The sequence below is a fragment of the Cervus canadensis genome, chromosome 1 (genome assembly GCF_019320065.1).
Source record: "Cervus canadensis isolate Bull #8, Minnesota chromosome 1, ASM1932006v1, whole genome shotgun sequence".
NCBI lineage: Eukaryota > Metazoa > Chordata > Mammalia > Artiodactyla > Cervidae > Cervus > Cervus canadensis.
In genome coordinates, this window is record NC_057386.1 from 22,141,739 (window position 1) to 22,166,853 (window position 25,115).

At 55.5% G+C, this 25,115-nt stretch overlaps 1 protein-coding gene across 3 annotated transcripts; it reads left to right on the forward strand.

The window, feature by feature from the left end:
* The first annotated feature begins 5,597 nt into the window (after window positions 1-5,597).
* TBKBP1 (TBK1 binding protein 1) lies at window positions 5,598-23,214 on the forward strand. Of its 3 annotated transcripts, none has more exons than XM_043470076.1 (10): window positions 5,598-5,735; window positions 7,603-7,862; window positions 8,244-8,366; window positions 8,604-8,708; window positions 9,739-9,919; window positions 10,915-11,090; window positions 11,276-11,337; window positions 19,622-19,740; window positions 19,910-20,637; window positions 21,651-23,214. In XM_043470076.1, exons 2-10 carry the CDS (start codon window positions 7,638-7,640, stop codon window positions 21,777-21,779), a joined length of 1,848 nt encoding a protein of 615 aa, XP_043326011.1. In that variant the 5' UTR covers window positions 5,598-5,735; window positions 7,603-7,637; the 3' UTR covers window positions 21,780-23,214. The 3 variants fall into 3 exon arrangements, with proteins under 3 accessions (XP_043326011.1, XP_043326030.1, XP_043326021.1); XM_043470095.1 differs by having other exon boundaries at window positions 10,918-11,090; XM_043470086.1 differs by lacking the exon at window positions 5,598-5,735 and adding an exon at window positions 5,901-7,226.
* The last annotated feature ends 1,901 nt before the right edge of the window (window positions 23,215-25,115 follow it).

The following is a 25,115-nucleotide window of genomic DNA, read 5'->3' on the forward strand; positions in this document are numbered from 1 at the left end:
CCTTTCTTTCATCCTGCTGTTTATTAGTGCAGTGAGATGCCTGCAGGCTACTTTATGGAAAAATGCACTTTCTTACTTTATGTTGGGCAAGTAAAATGAGGGCTGACCTTCATTTTCCTACTTTAGCCTCCATGTGGCCTTTCACCATTTCTGATTGCACACCCGTCAGTAAGAAATTTTTGATCATGCATACCCCTATGTGTTGATAAATTATATACCTGTACTACTGTACCCCAATATATTGTGTAATCATAAGACACAAAAATAGATATTAAAAAGCAATTATATGAAAAATAAATATAAGTAGGAGTTCTAATATTTTTTTTCTGTACCCAACTTTGGAGATTACTGGGTTATAGAGGGTAACTTGTAGTTCTTACTAGACTGCATTAAATTTTGAGTGATGGCAAGAACATTTCTCCATTGAAAGTATACTTCGAGGAAAGAATGGTACCTGTTCATTATCAAATGATAAGGAGGAGCTGCTTCCCCTAAGAATCTTTTTCCCAACAGTCCTCCAGATAATCCCCCATTCCTATTTAACTCCCTCCTCAACTAACACTGAGGAAGGACGTAAAAGTACAAGGTTACAGTTGCACCTGGCCTCATCAAGGATTCCAGCCTGACCTCCCTGATGTGAAAAACTGTGAATGCTGAGAAGACTTTATGTTTTATTATACCTTAATTCTCAGAACCTTAGCAGAATGCTGTATGGGAGAATATACAGGCATGAGGGGCAGAAAGGGTAATTTATCAGACCAAGGTCACAATGGAGCTAGAGTTCAAACCCAGGTCAGTCAGATACTAAAACCCAAGCCTTTTCTCTTTATTTGTCCTAGACAGATAACTGTCCATCTTAGTGATACAAAACAAGGATCCATACTGTATGTATTTAAGATATGCCATCCATTTCCTTCACAGCACTATCTAAAGGTACATTTGCTTATTTATTGCCAGATTTGCCAACTATAATGAAGGCTCCCAAATTTGGTGACCTTGACTGTCTTTGCTCAGCCTAGGATAGTGTCTGAAGTTACAGTAGGCCTTTATAAATATTTGTTGAACTAATGACATGCTAGTACAGTTGAGGGAGTCTCTGAAATGGCATCACAGCCTTTGAAGGGCAGAGCATTCAGAAACCTGGGAATGGCAGAGACTTGGGTTCCTAGCTCTTACCCTCGCATTTGCTGGATGACTTCAGGCTAGCCTCTTCACCTTGGGTTAATTGGAGGAATGGGAGCAGGATTAGTCAATAGTCATATAGTGTTCATTTTACGCACTTAACAAGATGCCAGGCTTGTAATCATCTTAAATAGACTAATACAAGTAACCCTCATCAACCCTATAACAAAGACACCATTTTAGTCCCAGTTCACAGATGAGAACAAGAGAAGTGCAGGAGGGGCAAGAACCTCGCCCCAAGACACTGGGAAGCGAAGCAGCGCTGCCTCCGCACGCTGTGCTCGTCCCACTGGGCTGCTGCAGGCTGTGCTGTGCGTGGCTCAGGGGTGAGCAGATGAGCCGCTGCTCCCAGCGAGCTCACAGGTAACGAGCAGGGAGAGGCATGGATGAAGGGGTTTGGGAATTAAATGATGAAGTCATTTTGCCTGGATCCTATGAGGTCCACTGTGAACTTTTTGTCAACTGTCAAACTCCTAAGGATAGAGGGGGCAGGTGTGTGACATGCTCCCTAAAGCCAACTTTACTCCCAGCTGGAGTTTGAATCTTCTCCCTGTTCTGCTTCACTTTCCCTCTAAGCTAAAAGCTTTGGGGAACCAGGACTGGGGGGCAGGGTGGATGCTGGTGCCTGGTGGCCCAAAAGTACACTCCACCTCTGAATTACCCGTGTGCCATCAGCCAGTCCTGGGCAGTGCAGCACGGGTAGGAGACCTGAGCTGTTCCCTCTCCCAGGTGCTCCTAGGCCATAAGTTCCTGAGCTTAACTCTTTGTATGAAACATACCTTCTTGTTTGCAAGCAAAGTACATCTCAGCTTTGGAGCCGGGCCTGAGCTCTGGATGCAGAAGGGCAGCCTGTCACCATCCTGAAGAAAAGAATTAAGAAATGGCTTCCTGTGAATTGGCTCTTCATTGCAATGAGCAATGCCTCCTATTTTCTGAGCCCTGCCCTTCAAAATAGTCTTAAGTCCTTAGAGTATAACCTTGTGCAAATTCTTCTTTTCTGACCAGGAGACTCCTCGTCTGCAAAATAGGGGTCCCAATGAAGGAAGACAGAAAGTTCTAAGCACAGGATCTCAACACATGCATTAATTAAATTAACTGATCAATAACTATCACTGAATTATGTGCCAGGCTCCAGGGATACAGTGGTGAATGTAGCAAATAAAACCTCCTTCCCATGGAGCTCACATCTGCTGGACAGCACATAGTATTCAAAAATTCAGCAGAGGTATACCTCAAAGATACTGTGAATTCTGTTATAGACCGTCCCGAAAAGAGACTATTGATAAAGCAAGTCATACCAATTTTTTGGTTTCCCTGTGTGTAAAAGTTACATTATACTGTAGTCTATTAAGTGTGCAACAGCAATATGTCTGAAAAAAAAAATGTACGAACCTTCATTTAAAAATAATGCTATTGGAAAGTTGGTGCCAATACACTTGATCGATGCAGGGTTGCCACAAACTTCCAATTTGTGAAAAACAGTATCTGGGAAGTGCAATAAAGTGAAGCACAATAAAACAAGCTATGCCTATAGACTAATTTTTAGTTGGGACATAGCAGAAATACACATAGTTGTGAAAAATATGAAGCACAAATAGTTATAAACTTTGCACCCAAACCTTGCAGATTTGATTGGAGGATGTGCGTTACCTCCACAGAAACTGGGGGATCTGGGGAAGGAATGAGTCTTGCCACCCCTGTGCAAACCTCTGATATGATGGAAGACTATCAGCTACAGTTGGAATCCCAGGGTGGTTCTGCAGCAAACCCTAATTTTCTAGGGTCTAGAATGGGAGGGCTAAGGTGGCAACTGAATCCAGCATTGTCACATGTGTCTAATCAATTTTTCTGCCTGCCTGATTCTATTTGAGTCATCTGCATTTTATTTTGATTCAATCTTTTTACCAGCTACCACCACCTCCTCCATTTCAGGCAAGAATGGGACAGGAAAGATAATGTTTCTCCAGAGCAAGAGTCCTGGGAGTGGGATACAGTCCCCACCCCAATGATTTCCAAGGAGAAAACATGGGGTGACGGGCCCTGCTTCTGTCTCTCCCAGCAGTAACTCAGCCATCCACCACATTCCCTCCTTTCCTCTCACTTACCCCCCACTTTCCCCAGGACCTTGGGTTTTACCTTTTTCCTGTCTCTTATGATGAACCCTGATAATATGGGTTCTTAGAAGGGATTCAGACCAATTGCTAGTTTTCTCAGGTGAGAGAGGTAACATCCAAAAGTCACACAACTTCACCCACTTATTCAACCAGGAACACTCCTTCCTACCCTTTAAATTTTAGCTTAAACATTACCTCATCAGAGGACCTTCTCTGACTACTTTAAAGCAGATTCCCACCCTCCAAAAAAATTATTGTTGCCCCTTTTGTCTTCTGACTCTTTATCACAATCTATAATTGTTTCATTTATTAAAAATTTTTTCCCCATCTGACTCCTAGAATATAAGCTCCATGAGGGTAGGAGAGACAACAGGTGTTCAAGAAATAAAATAAGTGTACAGTGAGCAGGTACTATCAGGGCAGCTGGGGATACAGATGGGTAAAATGCAGTCCCTGTTCTCAATGTCTGTCCAATACAAACAGAACCAGAAATGGGGGAATGCTATGAAATCAGGTCTAGATTCCAAGGAGGTATTTTGGGGGCACCTGAACCAGGCATAATCTCTGTTGGGCTTTTGCTACCAACTGCTTAGAACCCCAAATAAATCACCCAGCTGGCCCTGCCAGCTGACTCAGGCCTGAACCCTGACCAGCCCAGAAGCATCAGGAGCTGACAACTAATCCTGTAGAGTGTGTGCTGAGACTATCCTGGGCCCCTTACCCTTTCCAGTGAGAGGAGGTCTGCCAGTCAGTTTCAGGTCCAGCTGATGGCCCAGTCCATGCTCATTAAGACCTCAGGCAACCCCACTAACTTAAAGTCCAGCCTCCAGTCTTTTGCCTGGTCCTCTAAGAGTTTTGAAAGAGAACCTGTGCAGTCTTAAGGAGGATGACACCTGCCTAGCCCTCTGGATTAGTGGGGTGACAGATGTCCCACCTGGGTAGCCTTCATTTCTAAAGGGCAGGTGGATTGTCCCACATGGCTCAGAAAAACCCAGTGTTGTGGACTGTAAAAGGCTAGCAGGAGAGACTGGAAGGGAAAACAGCAAGAAAAGGAGGAGGTAGGAAGCCGGTGAGAATCCCTTTCTTTGAAAGGACTGAGTACAGAGCCTCTGCTGGCTCTTCTGGGAGGAGTTCACCCTTCAGCCCACTCTTCTCCCTATAGTGGGGCAAAATGGGAGCTGCTGCTGCTGCTTCTCAAAGCTCACAGCAAGCAAGAAACCTTTTTTCCTTTCAACATTCACCACTCCTTCCTCCAGTAGCCAAAAAGGTAGGCTCAGGTTCCCAGCAGCCCGAACCTTCTCTCCAGATGTGAGGCTTCAAGCTAAATGCTGAACCCACCCAAAGCCCCTGACTTACCCTATGCCCTGCTTCCAGGGTTGGCTTGTCAGGAGTTAGCCAGAGTCCTCCAGAATTTCCCGGATCATTCCTTACTGCAGCTAGGCTGACCATGCCTCTGCCCACGTTTTTTAATCCATCAGAAAATAACCAAAAAGACTTTAACAGCCCGGAGGAGAGGAGTCACAGATCACCTTGAGTTCCTATCCCCATTCCTCTTCTACAGTTGCCCAGGTCAGGAATTATCTCCAATTTAATTCAGAGGGGTTAAGTAATTTGCCTAAGGTCACACAGTGGGAAAGGGACAAAAACTTGTGACTCCTGCCCAGCAGTTTGGCAGGTGCTCAAATACTCTTTGTGGAAAGGGTGAAATCTGTTTGTTCATTTCGCTGGCCTGTGGGTGCCTCTGTGTGTTGGGGGAGGGGGTTGTGTGAGAGAGGGAAGCTGTTCTCCTTCCTAATGAACTTTTATCTCCTCAGTTCATTCTCATTTTCAAAGTTACTGTATTTATTATCAGAGCAATGCCCCCTCCCCCAAGAGCAATGAAGAGTAGGTCTAATGTTTTCCTTCTCAAAAGAGCAAAGACCAAAACAATCCAATAAAGAATCTCACTTTCCCCTAAAATATACATCCTTAAAGCAAATCCCAAAGCACCACCCGAGTCCCTACGCTGTCCGCAGACGCCCCCATACACCCGCCACGCCACACTGCGTGGGGAGGCGTCGGGGAGGGGGCGCGGAGCGCGGGCCGCGCGGCAGGGAGCCGGTGGGCGCCGGGCGCGCAGCCAGGCTGGGTCGCACGGCGGGGGCCGGCCGCCCCTCGCCACGTGGTGGTGGCCGCGGCGGGGTCCGTGGCGCCTTCCCAGCCAGAGAAACCCGGAGCAGCCGGGGAGGAGGAGGCGGCGGCGGCGGCGGCGGAGGAGGAGCGGGGCGGGAGCGAGGGAGGGGGGCTGGGGGGAGGGGTGGGGGGTGGGGAGAGACCCGGCGGCGGCGACAGGGCGAGAGCGGAGCGCGGTGCCAGGGGGGTGGGGGCACCGGTGCCCGTCTGGGGAGGGAGCAGGCGGAGGGGGTAAGCTGCGATTACCAGCAGGAACCGGCAGCAGCTGTGAGTCCCGGCAGGGCTGGGCGGGGGGAGGGGAGCGGCGCCTAGGGTCGGCCCCCGGGGGTCGCGGGGGTGGGCTGGAGAGGAGGTTGGCCCGCAGCTGGTCCAGGGTAGCGGGGAGGGGAAGGGTCCGGCGTCGGCCGTTCGCATTCCCCCTTTCCCCCCTCCTCCGCCGCTTCTCAGGCCGCACCGCGTCCGGAGCCCCTTCCCCGGCCCCGGGAGGTGAACTAGGGGCCCGGGGCTCGGCGGCAGTGGGGGAGGGGGCTGCCTGGTCTCGGCCTCTGAGAGGGGAGGGGCGACAATTTCTGTCGGCCGAGCTAAAGGGCGGCTCTTAAAGGGGCCGCAGAAGGGGCCCGGGCCGAGGAGGCACCCCTTCCCCATCCGCCTGTCGTCGCGCTCGCGCGGGGCCGCTGGGCCGAAGGGAGAGAATGCAGAGGAAGCAAACGCGGGTCGCGATCGCCCTAGCGGCAGAGCCCCAGCTCGTGGGGTTGGGCTCGAGGTGGCGGGCCGGGGGTCGGGGGTGTGGTGAGCGCTGGTGAGCGGAACTGGGGGAGAGGGGATAGGCTTGGAGAGGAGAGGGTTAAAGGTGGGGCCAGCCCTACAAACACGCGCACACACTTCTTACTCAGACCCGGTCACACGCGTTTCCCTGGCACTTAATGCGGGGCGGTGTTGAGGCCTGGGCCCGAGTCCTCTCCACCCAAGGCTTTTGCTGCCGGGCTTTGGGAGGTCGCGGACCCCACTGCCGCAACTCACACCTCGGGAGCCCCCTCTCTTACGCGCACACATGCTCCGGCGCGCGCGCACACCTCGGACATTCCCATAGTGCCTCACGTGACACACGGCCCCGAACGTGCCCACCCTTCACACACGCTCACGCACGCGTGCACACACGCACACACAAACACTCACGGCCTCCCGGTCACTTCCCCCTCCATCCGACCCCCGCCTGCATCCCCGCTTAAGGCGCTCATTGACTATGACACACCTACACTCATTCACAGACACACACACTCCCCCCACACATGCCAGCCACAGACACACATTCATAAACAGGGCCAGGAGAAGTACACACGCACCCCCTCGCCTACTCTTTCGGGAGCCCTGAGTCATTCCTGCCCCCTCCCAAGGCTCCCCACTTCCCTGTGTGCTGGCACACAGGCCGGGCTTAGGAATTCTTTGGCCTCTTCACCTGAGCCTGGCGGCCCCCTTCCCTTCTGTGTTCCCTCAGACACTCAGCGGAGGACTTCCTGTGGGTCCCAGGTCAGGGGTGAGGAGGGCCTGGAGGGTTGCCACAAACCCAGTGTGAGTTGGGGAGGTGCTTCCTTTTCCTGAACTCTGGGATCCTACAGGAGGAAGCTGGGAAGTTGGGCGGGGGCCCAGCAGAGGATGTGCCGACAGTGGTGGGGCTGACCCTCCCTCCCAGAAGCACTGGGCCTTCCTTAGGGAGGAGCCAGGGGTGCCGAGGCCGGGCATGAGGAGCTTGTCAGAGAGGTATTTGGGGAAGTGAGGCCTGGGGTGGGGAGGGGTCTGAGAAGTCAGTCAAGGCAGGCCTCATCTGGGCCCCCTGTGCTGGGAAGGCAGCGCTCTCCTGTCCACAGGTCTCCCTGGGTTCCTGAAAGAGTCCTTCTCTGCTTCTGGCTTCGCTTACTTGTCCTTATTTGTCACTGCTCCCCCTGTCCCCCGCAAGTCTTACTTGCCTCTGGTCCCAGCCCCTTCCCCAGGGCAGCAGAGAAGGGAAGATGGGGCTGGGAGGGAACTGTGAGACACAGGTTGCATCTCAGCTGGCCACAGAGCTCCTCAGGCCAGGACAAGGGGTGTTGGGACAAGCTCTGGGCCCCCCTCCCCACCGTTGCTCCTGCTCTCCCAGGAGGCCCAGGGCGGGCCGCGGCCCAGGCCCTTGCCATGGAGTCCATGTTTGAGGATGACATCAGCATCCTGACCCAGGAGGCCCTGGGGCCCAGTGAGGTGTGGCTGGATGCCCCTGGAGACCCCTCGCTGGGGGAGGACATGTGCTCTGCCTCCCACTTTGCCCTGATCACGGCCTATGGAGACATCAAGGAGAGGCTGGGGGGCCTGGAGAGGGAGAATGCCACCCTCCGCCGCCGCCTCAAAGTCTACGAGATTAAGGTCAGAACCTGGGGGTGATGGGGGTCTGACTGTGTGTGTGGCAGGGGAGGGGGCTGCTGGAGATCCAGCAGAGACTCCAGGGATCCAAAAGAGGGGTATGGGGCACTCGAGGATCCCTCATGAGGGTTGTGGCTGCTCTGGATGGATGGGGACTCTGGAGAGCCCAGCACCAATCAGGAAGGGATCAGGAGGATTCCTCTCAGGAACACTAGACCTTAGATCTAAAAAGATCTGGTTTGTGGGAGACGCCTTCTGGGCCATGGGAATTGGGATGAACAGATCCCACTGGAGCTGGGAGGGAGAGGCTAGAACTCTGAGTCAGGTTGTGGGATGGGGACACAGCTAGGCTGAAGCTCTTCTGAGGGCCTGCCTCATTTGCAGTACCCACTGATCAGTGACTTTGGGGAGGAGCATGGTTTCTCTCTATATGAAATCAAGGATGGTTCCCTGCTGGAGGTGGAGAAAGTCAGCCTGCAGCAACGGCTCAACCAGTTCCAGCATGAGGTGAGCCCTCCCTGAGTTTTTGCTCCAACCCACCTCTGATAATCCCCAACCCCAGCCTCTGGCCTTCCATCTCTTTGATCAGAGATGGCCATGGCCCTCCATAGTACCAGCTTCAACTCCACTTGCCCTTCCACTGGGTGCTGGCAGTGGGGGTGGGAGGCACAGGGTGCTGCTCTGCCCCCAAGTCAAGGTGGGCCTGACTGTGGCTGCCCTCTACCCTCTCTGGGCCTCATCCAGTTGCAGAAAAACAAGGAGCAGGAAGAACAGCTTGGGGAGATGATCCAGGCTTACGAGAAGCTCTGCGTGGAGAAGAATGACCTGGAGACGGAGCTGGGAGAGATGGTGAGGTCCAGGGAGCCTGGGTGCTTGAGGGTGTGACCTTGGCTATGTGCTTGTGGTACGCACTCCGCATTGTTCATGTCTGTCTGTGAGTGTCCACGTCTGGTGAGTGGGGTTGTGTGTGTCATACAAGTTGTGAGCAACTCTGTGTACATCCTGACTCTGCAGTGACAGATGACTATGTGAGTGGCCCTGTAGAACACTGTGAGTCTGTGTGTTTGTTTGGGTCTCATGCTGGGTTGACCCTATGCCTATAGCACTGTGCTGGAAGGCTGTATGGGTGGGGGCAGAGGGGACTGGAAGTGTTTGTGATTGCTGGGATGGGCCTTGGCCTGTGTGTGATTCTAAGTCACGGTATGGCCATGCCGGTCAGCAAGTGGGCAGGTGTCAATCAGGAGACATGGTCTCTTACTGACTCCTAGCTATGACCTGGGTCAAGTCACTTAGCTTCTGTCCTGCCTCTGAGAAGTGAGGCAAATAATAACAACCTTGCTGAGCTGTTATGGGACATTCATGTAAAAATGCCTTGACTTAATCGCAAACACTTACATGGCATTTACCTGTGTGCCAGGCATAATTCTTATCTCTTCAGGTATATTTACTGATTTTAATCCTTGTAACAAACTGACTTCAGAGGTAGGTGTGGTTAGCCCCATGTTACAGATGAGGTAAACAAAGCCCAGAGTAGTTACACCACACATACGAATGGAAGCTTTTATGCTCTTGAGGGGTCGGCAGTGTTTGGATAGGGGGCTGAGTATTTTTAGAAGTGTTTCTGCGTGTTAGTGACAGGGAAGAGGCATTAACTGTGACCTTGCAAGGGGCAGTAGCCAGAAACATCTGCATTGCAGTTGATGGGAGGGACCTTGTACTCATGGCCACTTGGAGAGTGGAGTTGGAATGTGTGACCTGGGGCCTCTGCTCAGTTTAGAGGGGTGATGGATACCCAGACATGGGGAAGTCCTGGGTTTAGGGAGCCCATTGGGGTGCCCTGGTCTGGTGCAGATCCTCACGCCCTTTTCTCCCTCTATAGCGGGCCCTGGTGGAGACCCACCTGCGGCAGATCTGTGGTTTGGAGCAGCAGTTGCGGCAGCAGCAAGGCCTCCGGGATGTAGACTTCCCCAGCCTGAGCCCCCCACCTGCGCCTGCCCCGCCCTGTGCTGATCTGGACCTTCACTACTTGGCACTGAGAGGGGGATCCGGCTTGAGTCACGGTGAGATCTCGGTGACCCCTGATTTCCATACTCCGAAGTCCCCCCTGCCAGCCCCCATTTCAACCCCATTGGACACTTCCAGGGTTTCAGATTGATAGTCAACACCCCAGTCAGTTCAGTTCAGTTACTCAGTTATGTCCGACTCTTTGTGACACCATGGACTGCAGTACGCCAGGCTTCCCTGTCCTTCGCCATCTCCCAGAGCTTGCTTAAGACTCAGGTCCATTGAGTCAGTGATGCCGTCCAACCATCTCATCCTCTGTCGTCCCCTTCTCCTCCTGCCTTCAGTCTTTCCCAGCATCAGGCTCTTTTCTAATGAGTCAGCTCTTCGCATCAGGTGGCCAAAGTATTGGAGCTTTAGCTTCAGCATCAGTCCTTCCAATGAATATTCAGGACTGATTTCCTTTAAGATTGACTGGTTTGATCTCCTTGCAGTCCAAGGGACTCTCAAGAATCTTCTCCAACACCACAGTTCAAAAGCATCAGTTCTTCCACGCTCAGCTTATACTGTCTTAAATTTCTCCGATAATCACCTCATCCCTCCTTACCAACTGTCCCCTCACCTCACCACTATTACTCCAGGTTCTCCCAACTGACATCCTGCCCTTAAATCCTTCATTCACAGGCTCCTCCTGCAATTCCTATATATGCCAGCAGAGGGCGGCCCCACCCAGAGTCCCCCTGCTTGTCTTTGGTTGTGATTGGGAGAGGCCCCTAAGGATGCTTGCAGATGAGAGTCTGACCAGGGAAACTCTTCCAAAGCCGGTCTTATCTCTCCCCTGACCTCCAGGAAGGTTAGAAAAAGCAACTCAGCCCATCACTGCCCTCTGCTCTCAGTAGAGGTTTATCTGTCATCCTGGGCTGGCTGCCCTCTGGCTGTCTCTCCTGGAACCCTCACGCTGCAGTTCTCACCTGTTTCACTTTGTGTTGATCTGGGAGTGGGTGGAGGGCGCCCAGCAGCTGGTTCCAGCGTGACATTGTCCTTTCCTCTGTAGCAGGCTGGCCAGGCGCCACGCCGAGTATGAGTGAACTGGAGCGGCGGCGGCTGGAAGAGGCCCTGGAGGCTGCCCAGGGAGAGGCCCGGGGGGCTCAGCTTCGGGAGGAGCAGCTCCAGGCCGAGTGTGAGCGGCTGCAGGGGGAGCTGAAGCAGCTGCAGGAGACCCGGGCCCAGGTAAAAGCGGGGGCACCAACCCCAGGCCCCTGCTCTGGCACCTGTGGAGCGCTGGGAGCTGCTGGAAGGAACTCTTAACAGAGATCAGGGGTTTCCTCACTGAGTACAGACCAGCCCTGGGAATAGTAAAGAAGGGAGGTCCCAGCCAGTGAGGTTGGGGTCTGACTGTTCCATCTTTCCCTTAGGATCTAGCCTCCAACCAGTCGGAACGGGACATGGCGTGGGTGAAAAGAGTTGGGGATGATCAGTAAGTCACTTTGTAATCCTCTTCCTCTTAACCTCTGCAACCCAGGGGGTGGCATTTTCCAGGTTCCCTCTTTGGTTCACTCCGCCCTCTCCGCACTGTTTAGGGGACCTGTCTTCCAAGCAGTCAGGGCTGTGTTTTGGGTTGTTTGTGTGGCTCTGCGTCCTTCACAGGGAAGGAGGCAAGGTTCTGGCATGCTCAGGTTCTTGGAGGTTCCCTCTGCTTTCTCTGGCACCCAGGCCTGTGTCTTGTCGAGGTGTCGGGTTGGGAGAGACTTCCTTGGCAGCTTTGCTGCTGTGTTGCATCCTCTGGTGAGTTTTGGGTCTCTCTGGGACTCATTTTCTATCCCAAGAACAAGGCCCAGCCAGTTGGGTTAACCAGCTCCTCCCTGACAGGGAGGAAGGAGATGATGGTTTCTTTCAGGATTGTGGTACCTTGTCTCCTACCTCAGGAGAGAGAAAGCAGAGACTTAGGAGAGGACAGACTTCCTTGAGTTCATGCAGCAGCAAGCCGGGAATGAGAACCTATTAGGCTGGGGCGTCTCTTGGGGATCCTGCCATTAAAGAGAACCAGCAGTAGGTGGGAAGGGTGCTGTGTCAGTGGGGCGCCTAGTCGTGGGGCAGCACTGGGCAGCCAGGGAGAGAGTGCACACAGCCTGGCAGCAGTGAGCCTGGCGCCTCTCACATCCGCACCCGAACTCACCCTCTCCCACTTTCTGAGAAATAGAGCACAAACCTCCTTCCGCCTAAGCCTTCCCCCCACAAGATGAGGAGTGTAACGCAGACTCCATCCTTTCATTGGTGGGGAGGACTGAGGCCTGGAGAGGGCAGGAGCCAAGCCTCCAGCACACACACACCCGGCTCCGGGACCCCCTGGGCCTCCTCACCCTCCTGCCTGCTTCTGGTCAGTCAGGGGTACCCTCACCTCCCCCTGCACCCTGGGGTGAGGACCTGGGTGGAGCTGTGATAGCTGGGGAGTGAGAACCTAGTTTGTGGGACTAATGGGTGGGACTCCTCACTGTTAGGGGCCTCTGCAGAGAGGGTCCACCCTAGCTTGTGGCTGGGGCTCAGAGCCTGTCCTAGCCTGTATGCCCAGACCCGGAAAACACACATACACATACTTGTTCTAGAATCCTAACTTGCCCCCAAAGTCACACCGTAGCTCCCTTTATGGCTCACTGAATCCACCTCCCTCCCAGAAGACCAGTAGAGAAGCCTCCCTCAAGAGGTTGAACCCAGAGAGAGGATTTTTTTTTTGGCTGAAGTCTGAACAGCCAGGCTTCGAATCTCAGGGACCCCTCCGGGGATGCCGAGTGGCTCAGCTTTGCTGATTTCAACTCTCTGGGCCCAGGTTTCCCTCCCAGGCTCAGCAGTCCATCACTGCTGAGGGATGTGAGTGGAAGGTGATGTGGGGGAGGCCGAGAAGAGGTGGCACGTCCCCAGGGGCCGAGTGAGTGAGTGGGTAAAAGAGAACCCGTCCCACGGATGCCTCTGGAGGTCGTGCCATCCATGCCACTCGTCCTTGCCAGAACAGCCCCTTTTCCTCCCCCCTACAAGGTACCTATCCCCACCCTGTCTCTTAGCCAGAGGGAGCTGGGCTCTGCTCCAGGCTGGTCCTACCAGAGGTGACCTCCAGCTCCTCCCCTGGGTCTCCATGGTTTGGACTCTGCGTCACGGCCTCGCAGACTTCTGCCCCTGGAGCCAGCCGGGCCTTTCAGGCCGAGCATCTCTGGACAGCCCCAGCTTGGCAAGAGTTAATTCTCAGAGGAAGTCCTCACTCCCCCGGTAGTTTTATTTTCTTATAAGCTCAGCTCCTTTTGGTAATAAGCTGCTTCCCGAGTGCTCCCTCCCCTGTCCTCCCACCTGAGGAGGCCTCAGTCACCTGCTCTCAGCTCCCTTCCCCGCACCAGCCCCTCCCTTTCCTTCTACTTCTGCCTGACCCTTCAGGCGCGTGGGAATTTTACATGTGGGCCTTCCAGGAGAGGATAGCTGAGGTGGGTTATCCGCATGGAAGTGTGAAGGCGGAAGAGGGGGCCAGAGAGGTTCCTGAGTCCAGCCCATGCCTCGGTGGGAACTCGTCGTATTCCGAGAGGTGCTCCCCCTCCTTGGCGTGGATGCCTCCAGGGTGGTCGTCACTTTTACCGTGGGAGTCCCGGCTGTTCACATAGCTTCCCCCGTACTGCTGCTGCCTCTATTAATTCCCCTCTGTGAGGCCTCCTGGTGCTGAGGGGCCAGGCCTGGAGGCAGTCTCAGCCCCAGGGTTTCCAGGCTCCCCCATCCCAGCCCCTGGTTCACAAGCCCATCATCAGTGTTCCTCTGAAAATGGGCACCCAGACCAGACTGCCGCCCTCCAAATCTGACCTCGGGGCAAGATTTCCCAGCCATGTGGTCAGTGCCCAGGGGAAGAGCCCCTGAAGGTGACCCACCTTCAGTGACCAGGGGCTAAAGGCAGTCATGAAGGAAGAGATGGAAGTGGAGACCAAAAGGGTCCCAGCCAAGCAAGAGGTGCAGACCCATGGCCCCCCTCCTCTGGCCTACTCAGGGTCTCAGGTCCTAAGTGCGGCCTTCCTGAGGGTGTGGCTAGCACTGAGGGTGGAAGGGCCATTGTGGAGAGGGGGCTTCTAGAAGGGGCTCAGTGAGGGGACGCAGGGCCGGTGAAGGCGAGGGCTCACCCATGAGGGGAGCACTGTGAGAAGATGGGGGTTCAGCACGAGTGATGAGGGGGAAAACTATAGGCCTTTTTCCCCAACATGGGGGGCTCAGTGTTGCAGCCTGGTGCTTTTCCGCCCACCACCCCCCCACTCCTCTCTCCGCCCACAAGCCTCTGCGTGGGCTGCGGTTAGTGGTAGGGGAGAAGTGTGAACTCTGAGAGAGAGAGGATGGAAACTCTGCACAGAGGTCAAGGGCAGTGTAGGGGGGTCAGGACGGAAGTCGGAGACCCCCGTGTACCCTGAGCTCAGCCTCATGCCCCAGAGCCAGCAGGCCCAGGGCCTCCCCCTTCACGCTTCTCACCCTCCCTACTTCCTTTCTTTCAAATTTCCTTCAGCCCGGACGCCCGGCCCACAGAACTGAAGCCCTGAGCACTTGCAGCCTCGGGGCTCCCCAAGGGTGGGGAGGGGTTCTGAAGTCGGGGGCCCACCACGCCCACCTGTGGTCTGAGGGGTTGGTGGGCCTTGAACCACCTCTGACCCTCTCCCTGCCAGGGAGGCAGAGAGCAGCTCTTACCCACGCTCTCTCCCTCGATGAGGAACACCACATCCTCCCCTCATTCAAACCAAACTCATTGAGCTGGTATCTCCTTAAATGGATCAAAACTGGTTTCCCCTTTTCACCTCCCATCTCCTAGGCGTTTCCCCGAGTCCTCATTCCAGACACCGTGTGAGGCAGTTTACCTATAAAATCTCATTTGAGTCTCACCAAAAACCATGTGACAGTGTTGTCCCCTGAGCAAATCAGGGTACAAAGAAGTAATCAGAGAAATTAAGTGCAAATACCAAGCAGGTCGTGAAACGATGGAGTAATAGCCCTTCTGTGGTGTTTTTATGGTTCAAATTCTTGTCCAGGTAGGAGGTCCTTATACGAGGAGCAGCCCGATGATTTGCTGACTGATCGGTTTTGAAAGTGAAAGGAGGTCCTATTAATAATTCTGCCAGGTGACTCCTGTCAACCAGGACAGCCCTGGGCAAACTGGGATCTGTGGGCCCCCAGCCTGGAGGAGGACTCTGATTCCAACCCTGCTGTGAAACTTCTCCATTTAGCTGCATCTGGGGAGGCTTTCTAGACACAAAGACCATCTGGCTGAGCTGGAAGCGTGGCAGGGGCTGCCATGAAGAGCCAGGCTCTGTGGACCGCAAGTCATAGCTGGTCGAGGAGAGTGAAGGGGCTCAAGGCGCCTGAAAGGAAGTGGTAGATCGCTGGGTTGTTGCAAGCGACTTCCTCCTCCCCCCAGCCCGCAACCTCAAGTCCGCTCCACGGCCGGGTGCCTGTGGTCCCTCCCTGAGGGTCAGGCCGGGCGGGAAGACTAGTGCTGGGTGTGCCTGTGGGTAGTGGAAAGTTTGGTCCTTAAATGCCCCTGCAAGGGTGATGTGGCTGGGGGGCAGCTGGGGCAGCTATGGGCAAGGATGGGGGAGCTGGGAATGCTGGATTTCTGTTTTCCTCCTGATTCTGTCAGCCAGGGATTCTGACCACATGACCAGCTCTGATCCTGATCCCATCCCTGCCTGTAACCCCTATCCCTCATCCTGACCCCAGCTCGGTCTCCAGTCCTGACCGAAGATGATCTCATCAGACCCTGACTCCAGCCTTAATCCTGACCTCGAGCCTGTCCTTAGTTCTAATCCCATGACGCAGTGCTAGCCTGAATCTTGACCCTGCCACATCTGCATCCTCATGGAGGCTCCAGCGCATCACAGGGCACCCAGTGAACCAGGAAGACACTGCACTCAGAAGCCCATGTGTCTCCCAGCTGGTTTGGGGCAGAAAGAGGCCTTCTACAGAGGCAGATGCTTAGGTCTCTAACCTTTCTCATCTCTGTAGCTTTGTCAATAACAGTGAAGATGATTGTTTCCACATGAGTTGCTGAACTCCCTGAATTATTCGTTGAAAGAAAGAATGAAAGGATAAGTCAACAGAGGGTAGAATGATGTACAGGGGCTGGGAGCCCTCTTTCCTGCCAGCACTGCCATTTGTACTCTGGCTTCTCCAAAGGTGCCAGCTCAGCAGGCTGAGGTGCCAAGAGCCTGTTTGAGTCCCTGCTTTGTACCACTATTGCTCTGTGACCTTGAGCAGGCCTCTTAATATAAACTCTGTCCTTCCACTTCCACACGTGTCAAGCACCTTCCTCTCCCCTCCCCAGGCAGGGCTGGTGATGCTCAGGGATCCCAGGCCACTTTGGAGGTCCTCAGCCTCTTTCTCCTCTTCTTAGCCTTCTGTTGCCTTCCCACCTATCCTTTCCCCCTTCCCTGATCCTTTTGGAAGGCAGTTGATACCTGAGTAATGAATAGCCTCGACTTCAGCATCCAGGAGACCAGAGCTCCCATTCTAGCAACTCCACTATTACTAGGCTTTCTGACTTTGGTCAACTGACTTAACCTCTGTAAGCTTCAGTTTTCTCATCTGTAACATGGAGGTAACAAGCCGGCCAACACTGCAGGGTTGTCCTGAAGACTAAGTTCTTAGCACAATGCCTGGCCTCTGATAAGGGCTCATACAGATTATGATTCTTTTCTGGGTGCTTCCCAAGTTCTGAGAGACTCAGACGGAACTTGTCCCCCATAATTTAAGCAATGAGGAAGCACCCAGATGCAGGCATCTGCTGCCGTTCACCTGACCCAACCTTCCCAAACAGCCGTGATGGTGGAAAATAGCACTCAGGTGTGGGCCAGGAAGCGGAATGTGTATTCAGGTGCATGCATGCGACTCTTGGTTGTGTTGTGAAGTTGAGATTTTTTTTCCACTGAATTGGCAGTGTTTTCTAACGTGAGTCATTCAGGTCGTTAGCGTATTTAGCAGCCCAGGCCTGTGCATCTTGAGGTGGGTAGTCACCCAATGCAGGAGGGAGGTCTCACAGTGCCTTGGAGCATCAGGTCTGGTCCCCCTAACCTTGCCCAGGGTCTCAGAGGCAGTTTTGAGGGCTGCCTGGAGCTCCTGGAGGACACGGTAGGCGGGGGCAGAGCTGGAAGAGGGGCTGGGCATCCTGGGCTAGGTCCTTCTCCCTTCCATTTCCTGCTGCCTTGTCCATTTTGCTGCGAGGAGAGTGCCAGGAACTCGGTGCTGGAAACTGGGGTAGCTCCTGACAAGGGGAGGAAGGCAGGCAGAGGAGAGATGGGGCCTGGCAACTGAGTGTGGCAGGTGAGATCTCTGAAGCAGGGTGTGAAGGCGACGACCTGTATCTGTCACCTGAGATAGGCAGTGAAAGCAGATGCGGAGAGAAACCGGCTGCTCGGTCAGAGGGGATGTTCCATCTGTGACCTGCCCAGAGCCCCCTCCTGCCCTCACCACTGGGGGGTTAGCATGATTGTCCGGAAGGCCCCCAGTCTGAGGGAGGAGGTGCAGCTCTGGCCCTCAGATCCCCTTGGTTTGAAGCGGGGAGCCTTCCACTGGAAAGTCCCCAATTTACTATGGGCCATAGACCGGACCTCTCAGTCTGATGAGGGTGATGCCGTTCCTTCCCATAGACCCATGCTAAAGGAGGAGGGTGGGGGACATAGGACACCCGAGGGCTGAGATAAGATGGGACGGAGGATGCAGCACCTTGGCAAAGCCTCCCCAAAGGACTCCTTCCCTCTGTTCCTCTCCACCCCTGTCCACCATCAGACTGATAGAGGGCACTCTCCCTCCCTAAGAAGTGGGGTTGTTCCCCAGAATCGCAGCCTGTTTGTAATAATTTGGCTTTGGCCCAGATGGGTTAAAAATAGTTTTGTTGTGGGAGGGGCTCCCCCTCCACCCAGCTCTGCCCCAGGATTAGTGAGAGAACAAGGCGAGAGCGAGGGAGTTCAGTCACCATCTACCCGCTGCACCTCGGCTTTTCCTGCCCTCTGAAGCCCTAACCTCACGACTTCCCGTCCTCTTCTCCGGGGTTGGTCAGACACACACACACACACTCACTCACTCACCCTGTTCCTCACTCATCACACTGGCCTCACACCTCCCTTTGCTCCCTCCCGTTCACACGGATCCTCTCTTACATGTCCCATTACCATGAGATGAGAGCAGGGCCCCCTCCTTGCCTCCCAGCTACTGGGGCAACCTCCCCCCCACCCCCCCCGCCTCCCCAAGACAAAATCCCTCTGGAGTGGCCAAGCCTCTGCCTGCCACTTCCCCTCCAGCTCCAACTTCCACAAAGTTCCAGAGTCCCTTCTGGATTGGGTGAGGGGGCAAGATCTGGGGAAACAATATCCCCTGCCTCCCCAGCTCTGTCCAGGCCCAGGTCAGAGATGAAAGTGGTGACCCAAGGCCATGGCAGAGTCTCCTGTGATGTCAGGACGGGCTCCCTGGAGGTGTGCAGGCTGGGGTGGGAAAGAGAGGAGGGGCAATGCTGAGAATGGTAACTTTCATTCAGCTATTCTGGGTCAAAGGGACCCAAAGAGAAAGGGAGAGAAAAGGAAGTGGTTGAAGTCTTTGCTGAGTCTGTTCCAGCTCCAGGAGGGTGGGTGCCCTGGAGGCCTGCGCAGGAAGTGGGAGGAAAAAAAGGGAAGAAGAGGGACTTCCCTGGTGGTCCCGTGGTTAAGATTCCACACTTCCACAGTAAGAGGCACAGGTTCAATTCTTGGCCAGGGAACTAAGATCTTGCATGCTGCATGGCCTGGCAAAAAAGAAAAGAACAAAGGGAACAAAAAAGAAAAATGGTAAGAGAGGCTCAATTCAATATTGACTTACTGAACAGCTACTGGGTACCAGATCCTGGACAAGATGCTGGCAATACGAACAGAGTGATGATAATCTCTACGTTTGAGGAACTCCCAGTGAAGTTCCAGAATAAGGCAACTTTTGTTAGGTGCTTAACATGAGTGGTGCCCCCTGGAGGTGTGCCAGGCACAATAGCTGTTCACAGAGATCTCCAGGTAAAGGGCTCCCTGGTGGTCCTGGGAGTTGCAAGGCTGAAAGGAGCAAAGCAGTGGACCTAGGCATACTTGGGTTCCAGTGTATCAGTTGGCACCTCTGCCAAGCCAGGAGGCCATGTCTTCACTTACAGAATGGGGCTCTTCGTAGGCTGTGCAACAGCGGTCTCTAATCTTCCAAAGGTGAGAACTCCTCTGGCCCCCCGCCCCCACATGCAGATTGTACTTCACAAAGTATTAGTATGAATACTTTGAGAAAACTCACAGCAACAAAAGCTACTATAAATTCAGTGCAGCTTTTTGATGAATCTGTTTTGTCACCAGTTTCTGCACAGATTAGAAACACATTCACACATACCTGTATGAGATGTGTTCAGGCCACAGACAATGCTCAGTGAATACACAGATTCAGGGAGCCCTTGAAATCACTGAGGGCTCCAGCACCCCCCCAACCCATAGTCTGGGAACCACTGCCCTAGCCCCAGGTAAGGTGTAGGGAACCCCTTGGAAGAGGTTCCCCTTTGAGGTGGCCCTTAATGCCCAAGAGAATTTCTGCAGCGGGGGTAGGAGGGTCTGGGAGGGTAGGGCCAGATGCCAGGGCAGAGGCCGTTCTTCCTCCACAGCTGTGACAGTAAACCCACTTCCCTTCTCCTCACTCTCTGCCCTCTGACCTGAGGGTCGGGGCAGGCTGCGGTCAAGCCTTGACCCGGGTGACTGGGTATCCTTCAGGGTGAACTTGGCGCTGGCTTACACGGAGCTGACAGAGGAGCTTGGCCGGCTTCGGGAGCTGAGTTCCCTGCAGGGGAGGATCCTGAGGACGCTGCTGCAGGAGCAGGCCCGGAGTGGCGGTGAGAGGACCCAGAGGGCGGAGGGCAGCCGTGGCCACCCTCCACTTCCTTCCCCGGTGCCCCGGCCCGCTCCACTCGGGAGGAGAGTGGGTGGGCAGTGGTCCCTGGCAAGGCCCGGGCTCCGCAGTCCCGACGTCCTCTCGCCTGACCTGCTCTGCTTCTCTCCTAGGCCAGAGGCACTCGCCGCTGTCGCAGCGCCACTCCCCGGCCCCCCAGTGCCCCTCGCACTCCCCGCCGGCCCGCGCGGCGCCCCCATGCCCCCCGTGCCAGTCCCCTGTCCCCCAGCGCCGCTCCCCTGGGCCCCCCTGCCCCTCGCCCCAGCAGCGCCGCTCTCCGGCCTCGCCCTCCTGTCCGTCGCCCGTCCCGCAGCGCCGCTCGCCGGTGCCGCCGCCGTGTCAGTCCCCCAGCCCGCAGCGCCGCTCCCCAGGGCCCCCCACCTGCCCGGCCCCGCAGCCCCGGCCTCCGCCGCCCCCGCCGCCCGGGGAGAGGACGCTGGCCGAGCGAGGCTACGCCAAGCCGCCCAGCCACCACGTGAAGGCCGGCTTCCAAGGCCGGCGCAGCTACTCAGAGATGGCGGAGGGCGCGGGCTACGCGGGCGCCTCCCCGCCCTGGCTGCAGGCCGAGGCGGCCACGCTGCCCAAGCCGCGGGCCTACGGTGGCGAGCTCTACGGCCCCGGCCGGCCCCTCAGCCCGCGGCGCGCCTTCGAGGGCATCCGCCTGCGCTTCGAGAAGCAGCCGTCGGAGGAGGAGGAGTGGGCCGTGCCCGCCAGTCCGCCCAGTCCGGAGGCGGGCGCCATCCGCTGCGCCTCGTTCTGCGCGGGCTTCCCGGTCCCCGAGTCGCCCGCCGCCACCGCCTACGCCCACGCCGAGCACGCGCAGTCCTGGCCGTCCATTAACGTGAGTGCGCTCTGGCAGGTAGACCCGGGAGCCCCGCCCTCGGCTTCGCACCTGATTGGTGGGCGGGGCCCCCTTCCTTTGACTCCGCGCTCCTCCCCCGGACGGCGCGTCCCCCGCTCTCTCCAGTGGCGTTTTGTTGGCTTGAATTGGGGCCGCACTCTTTAAAACTTGTTCAGCTTCATGGTTAAAGACCCAGTCTTCAGAGTGACAGTCCTTGCTTTGATTCTGGACTTCAACACTTAATAGCTTTGGGACCTCGGACAACTTCCTTGTCTTCTTCGGCCCTCAGTTTTCTCATCTGGAAAAATGAGGACAATGATTTATTATCTGGTTCCATTAGAGAATTCTAAAGAGGGAGGCGGGGAACCCAAAGCACTCTGCACAGTGCCTGGCTCAGTAGTAAACATCTGCTATTAATTGGTGATGAAGGCCATGCTGACCCGGTCTTGGGTCCCGACAGGGACAGCCCTACTTATTCAGTTCTGTTCATCAGGCCTCAGAGCCCCTGCCCTTTAATGTCTGTCCTAGAAGACAACCGTTTCTCAGGGCTGTATCGTTTCACAGAAATAGTGAGTTTCCTGGATGTCAGAGCCAACCCTTGCCACCTGGAAGGACCAAAATACATTCCAAAGTCAGAAAATTATTTCGGGGCTGTACATTGTTAGGGTTATCCGTTGCTCTGAGTTATCAGGGAGCTGTGTCTGAGTCACTCTGAGGGCATGTCTGGGTCTTGGCTCCCCTCATTACTGCAGATATCCTGGCAGGCTGAGCATACCTACCACCCCGTTCAGCACTACCTGGGGATACCATGCCCAGGATTGGGAGAGTGGGTGCTGAACTGGTGCAAAGTGGTGAGGGAGGGGGAGGAAGGGGGTGATGTAGGATAAGAAGTGCCCAGACGCCTTCTCATGCTGCAGTGCTCCCTTCCCTGAGACCTAGGAAAGGGCAAGCTGGGATGTGGGGACTGTGAAGGACAGATGTGGACCACAAACAACTCCTTTCTCTCCCCACAGCTGCTGATGGAGACAGTGGGCTCTGATATCCGCAGCTGCCCCCTCTGCCAGCTGGGTTTCCCACTCGGGTACCCAGATGATGCCCTCATCAAACACATTGACTCCCACCTGGAGAACAGCAAGATCTAGGGTGCCTCCCCCCACCCACTGGCAGTTTCTCCGCCCTCTCCCATCACCCCCACTCACTCACTCACTTTGAATGCTGCATGAATCTCGTAGGGGGCCCCTGCCCCTTGCGACCCCCAGATACCTCCACTAGCTACTGAGTCAACGTGTGTGCCGTCTCCCCTGGTCCAGGCACCACTCAGCCCTGGCTCTTCCCGGGAGGTCAGCCGAGGCTCTCCCCAGCTCCCTGGCTTCTGCTGGGGAGGTGGGATGGGCTGGGATGGGGAGGGGCATATCCTACCCAGCCTCTCCTTCTGCCTTTCTGTTCTCAAACAGTTGGGTCCAAGAAGGTGTCTAGTGCTTGGGCCTGGGGGAGGGGAGGGTATCAGAAGACTCCAGAAGCTCCCCAGCCCCTACCCAGATGGCCAGCTTTCTCAGGCTGTGCTCTGTCCAGGGAGTGCCTCCCTGTAGGGTCCCAGAGCCTGCCCTGCACACTGATGCCTGTTCCTCTGTCCCCTGGCCAGGTTGGAGCTCATGGCATGGCCCCCCCGCCCCCTCCACTGGGGGAAGGAGGCATCTTGTTTTCTTGCCATTCCCTGTAGGGCAGCCCTGTTTTCCCCCTCAGCCCACCCTGGGGAATAGGGAGGGTGGGAGAGGAGAGGGAGGACCCTGAAGGATTGGGAGCATCTGGCCCCAAGAGGCTGCGTTGAGGCACCACGACCCTCAGGCCGGGGAACCATCTGTGTCTGCCTCCCAGGCCCATGCCCTTCTTCTGGAGCCCCCAGCGTCAAGGTGCAGGTTGTTAAGGCAGATGTGCCCCCCCCACCTGACCCCCCTCAAGCCCCGACACCACAGGTGCCCTGGAGCCCAGGTGTGACTCAGCCTCCGTTAGCTGGGTGGATGTCATCAGCCCAGCCTCCCAGGCCAGAACCTGAGGATGGGCCCAGGGTGCTGTGGAGATCAACTTCAAAAGAGCTAACCCCCTTCCCACACCCCAGCGACCCACATTCCCTCTGTGAAATCTACCTCAGAGTCGTACCCTCAGAAGGATGGGTAAGCAGGAGGCCAGGGGGTCCCCAGGGCTGAGGTGAGGAGCTTCCCAGGCCAGCGCCTGCTGCCCCACGATGAGTCCACTCTCCTCCACTGCAAGCCTCTCCCACGTCTCAGCCCGGGCGGGGGCAGTGGGCGCTGCGGTCAGTGCATGTACCATTCTGATCCAACTCTCCCAGGCCCCCCACCTCCCCACACCCCTCCCCTCCTCCTCAGCGCAGGGGAGGGAGGGGGTGTGTCGGGGTGGGGGCAAGGGGCCGAGGACTCCAGGGACACATGGCATTGTACCTTGAGTGTCCCCCTAGGGAGGGGAAACAGGGAAGGGGGACTGGAAAGGGGAGGTGGGGCCCCTGAGCTCTCTGAACAAGTTGAAAGTCCAAATAAAACTTAACCTGTTCCATCTGCGCTCCGTCTGTGCTCTCTGTGGCTGGGGGAGGGAAGGAACCCTTCCAGGCGGAAGGTCTTGGAAACTGTCTCAAGTAACCACAACCACAGGAGGGCAAGTAGGGGATGCTTAGGGCCGCCGTGTTCCCAGGTGGTTCTGGAGACGCAGGCATGCGAGTGGCTACAGGTGACTTGTGATGTGGACTTTATTTGGAACAGATGGGGAGCAGCAGAGGGTGTCTTCATGACCAGCCCTGAGCAGGTGTCAGGGACTCGTGAATTTTCCCTCCCAGCAGGTCTGGCAGGTAGAGGTTCTGTAGCCTGAGGATTCGTTTACCCGTAGCACTTTTTTTTTTTTCCATCAAATGATTTCTCATGCCAGGAACCAGACTGGAGCCTCAAAAAGGAAGGAACATTTATTTGGGTTCCATGTCCTTGTGGGTCAGAGAGCAGGGAGTGGCTCAGCGGCTGCCTTGAAAAGTGCCATAGCCTGGGAGGTCAGAGCCAGGTCATGAACCATGACTTCTGCCCCAGCTTGGGCTATGCCCTCTTGTCTGCAGAACGGGCCTGACCTACTTACTCATCACATCTCGGTGCCTTTCATTTCCATGTGACACTCTTTGGCCAAGGATTCACTTGAAAGCAAAAGGCAGGAGCCACTGCTCACGGAGGACCCAAGGTCCAGCTCCAGACCTGGGGTTTATATCCTTCCCTGTTCAGTGCCGAGGTGCAGCCCCCACAGGGAGACTTCCCTGCTCCTCTGTTGCAGTTGACAACTATAGCTGCTAAAAGCTTATCCAACCTTGATTTCATCTGCAGCCAAGTCCTGAGTGCCAGGGAAGGCAAGAACAGACATCCCCATGGGACATGGCTTCTTACAAGCCCTGGGAGAGAGGGCTCTGGAATCTCCGGCACAGGAGTTCCCCTGGTTTTCTCCCACTCCATGGAAGAGGTTTTCTTTCTGCCATGGATGAAGGCAGCACCCAGGCATCTGGGTTTTGTTTGGATCCCTGGAAGCATTTGCTAGAAGGACATGAGAAAATTAGGGGTAGTAAAAAGACACAAAGCAAAGAGAAATCCCAGCCGTTGATAAGAAGGGCAAAGGATGACCTGGAATTGAGCTGTGTGGGGGCATGGCTTGTGTAAGCTCACCTGGTCCTTGGGTATATGCCTGAAGGCGTGAGGAAACCCAGCTACCCTCAACCTGGACACTCCTGTCATGGGGGGAGGGGAGTATGGCAACGTCAGGTGCAGATTCCAGCAACATGTCTCCTCAATCTCTGGGGACATGGGAAAGGGCTCAGATGCAGGACGGGAAGCTGCTTGGGGCTGGAAGGGAAGGGGAAGAAGGAAGAAAAAGCTATTGTTTCCCCAGCCCGGTTCCTCTGGACCTGCAGCCTTTAACTTAATGCCTGCCCAAAGGAGAGGACTAGGGGGTGGGGAGCCCTGCCAACACTCATCCTTCTCTTCCCAACGGGATTCTGGGCTGCGATCAGACGTGAGGATGCTCGTTACTCTATGGGAGTAATTCAGGGACCCCAGGGCCTGAGAGAGTGGGAGGCAGAGGGGTCTGGATCTCTGGGCCTCTGAAGAGGTGAGGAGGGTGGGACTACTTGCACAGGAGCAAAGTGGGGGAAGACCCTTTCGAGGCTGGAGATGACACCTGGGAACCCACTCACTTTCACCAGCACAGATGAGGAGCTGGACTTGGGGAGGAGGGGGGTCAGTGGCAGGGAGGAGTCACAGACTCCAAGCCATCTGTGGCCTCACCTCCAAGTGCCTGAGGAAAGGCCGACACCCAACATCCCAGCTCCGGCCCCACTGCCCTCTGTCTCTCCTTCATCCACCAGCTGCCCTGTGGGCCTCCCTGCCTCATCTTTGACTTCCTCAGCCAGAGCTACCAGCCTAAGCCACCCCACCCCTCTC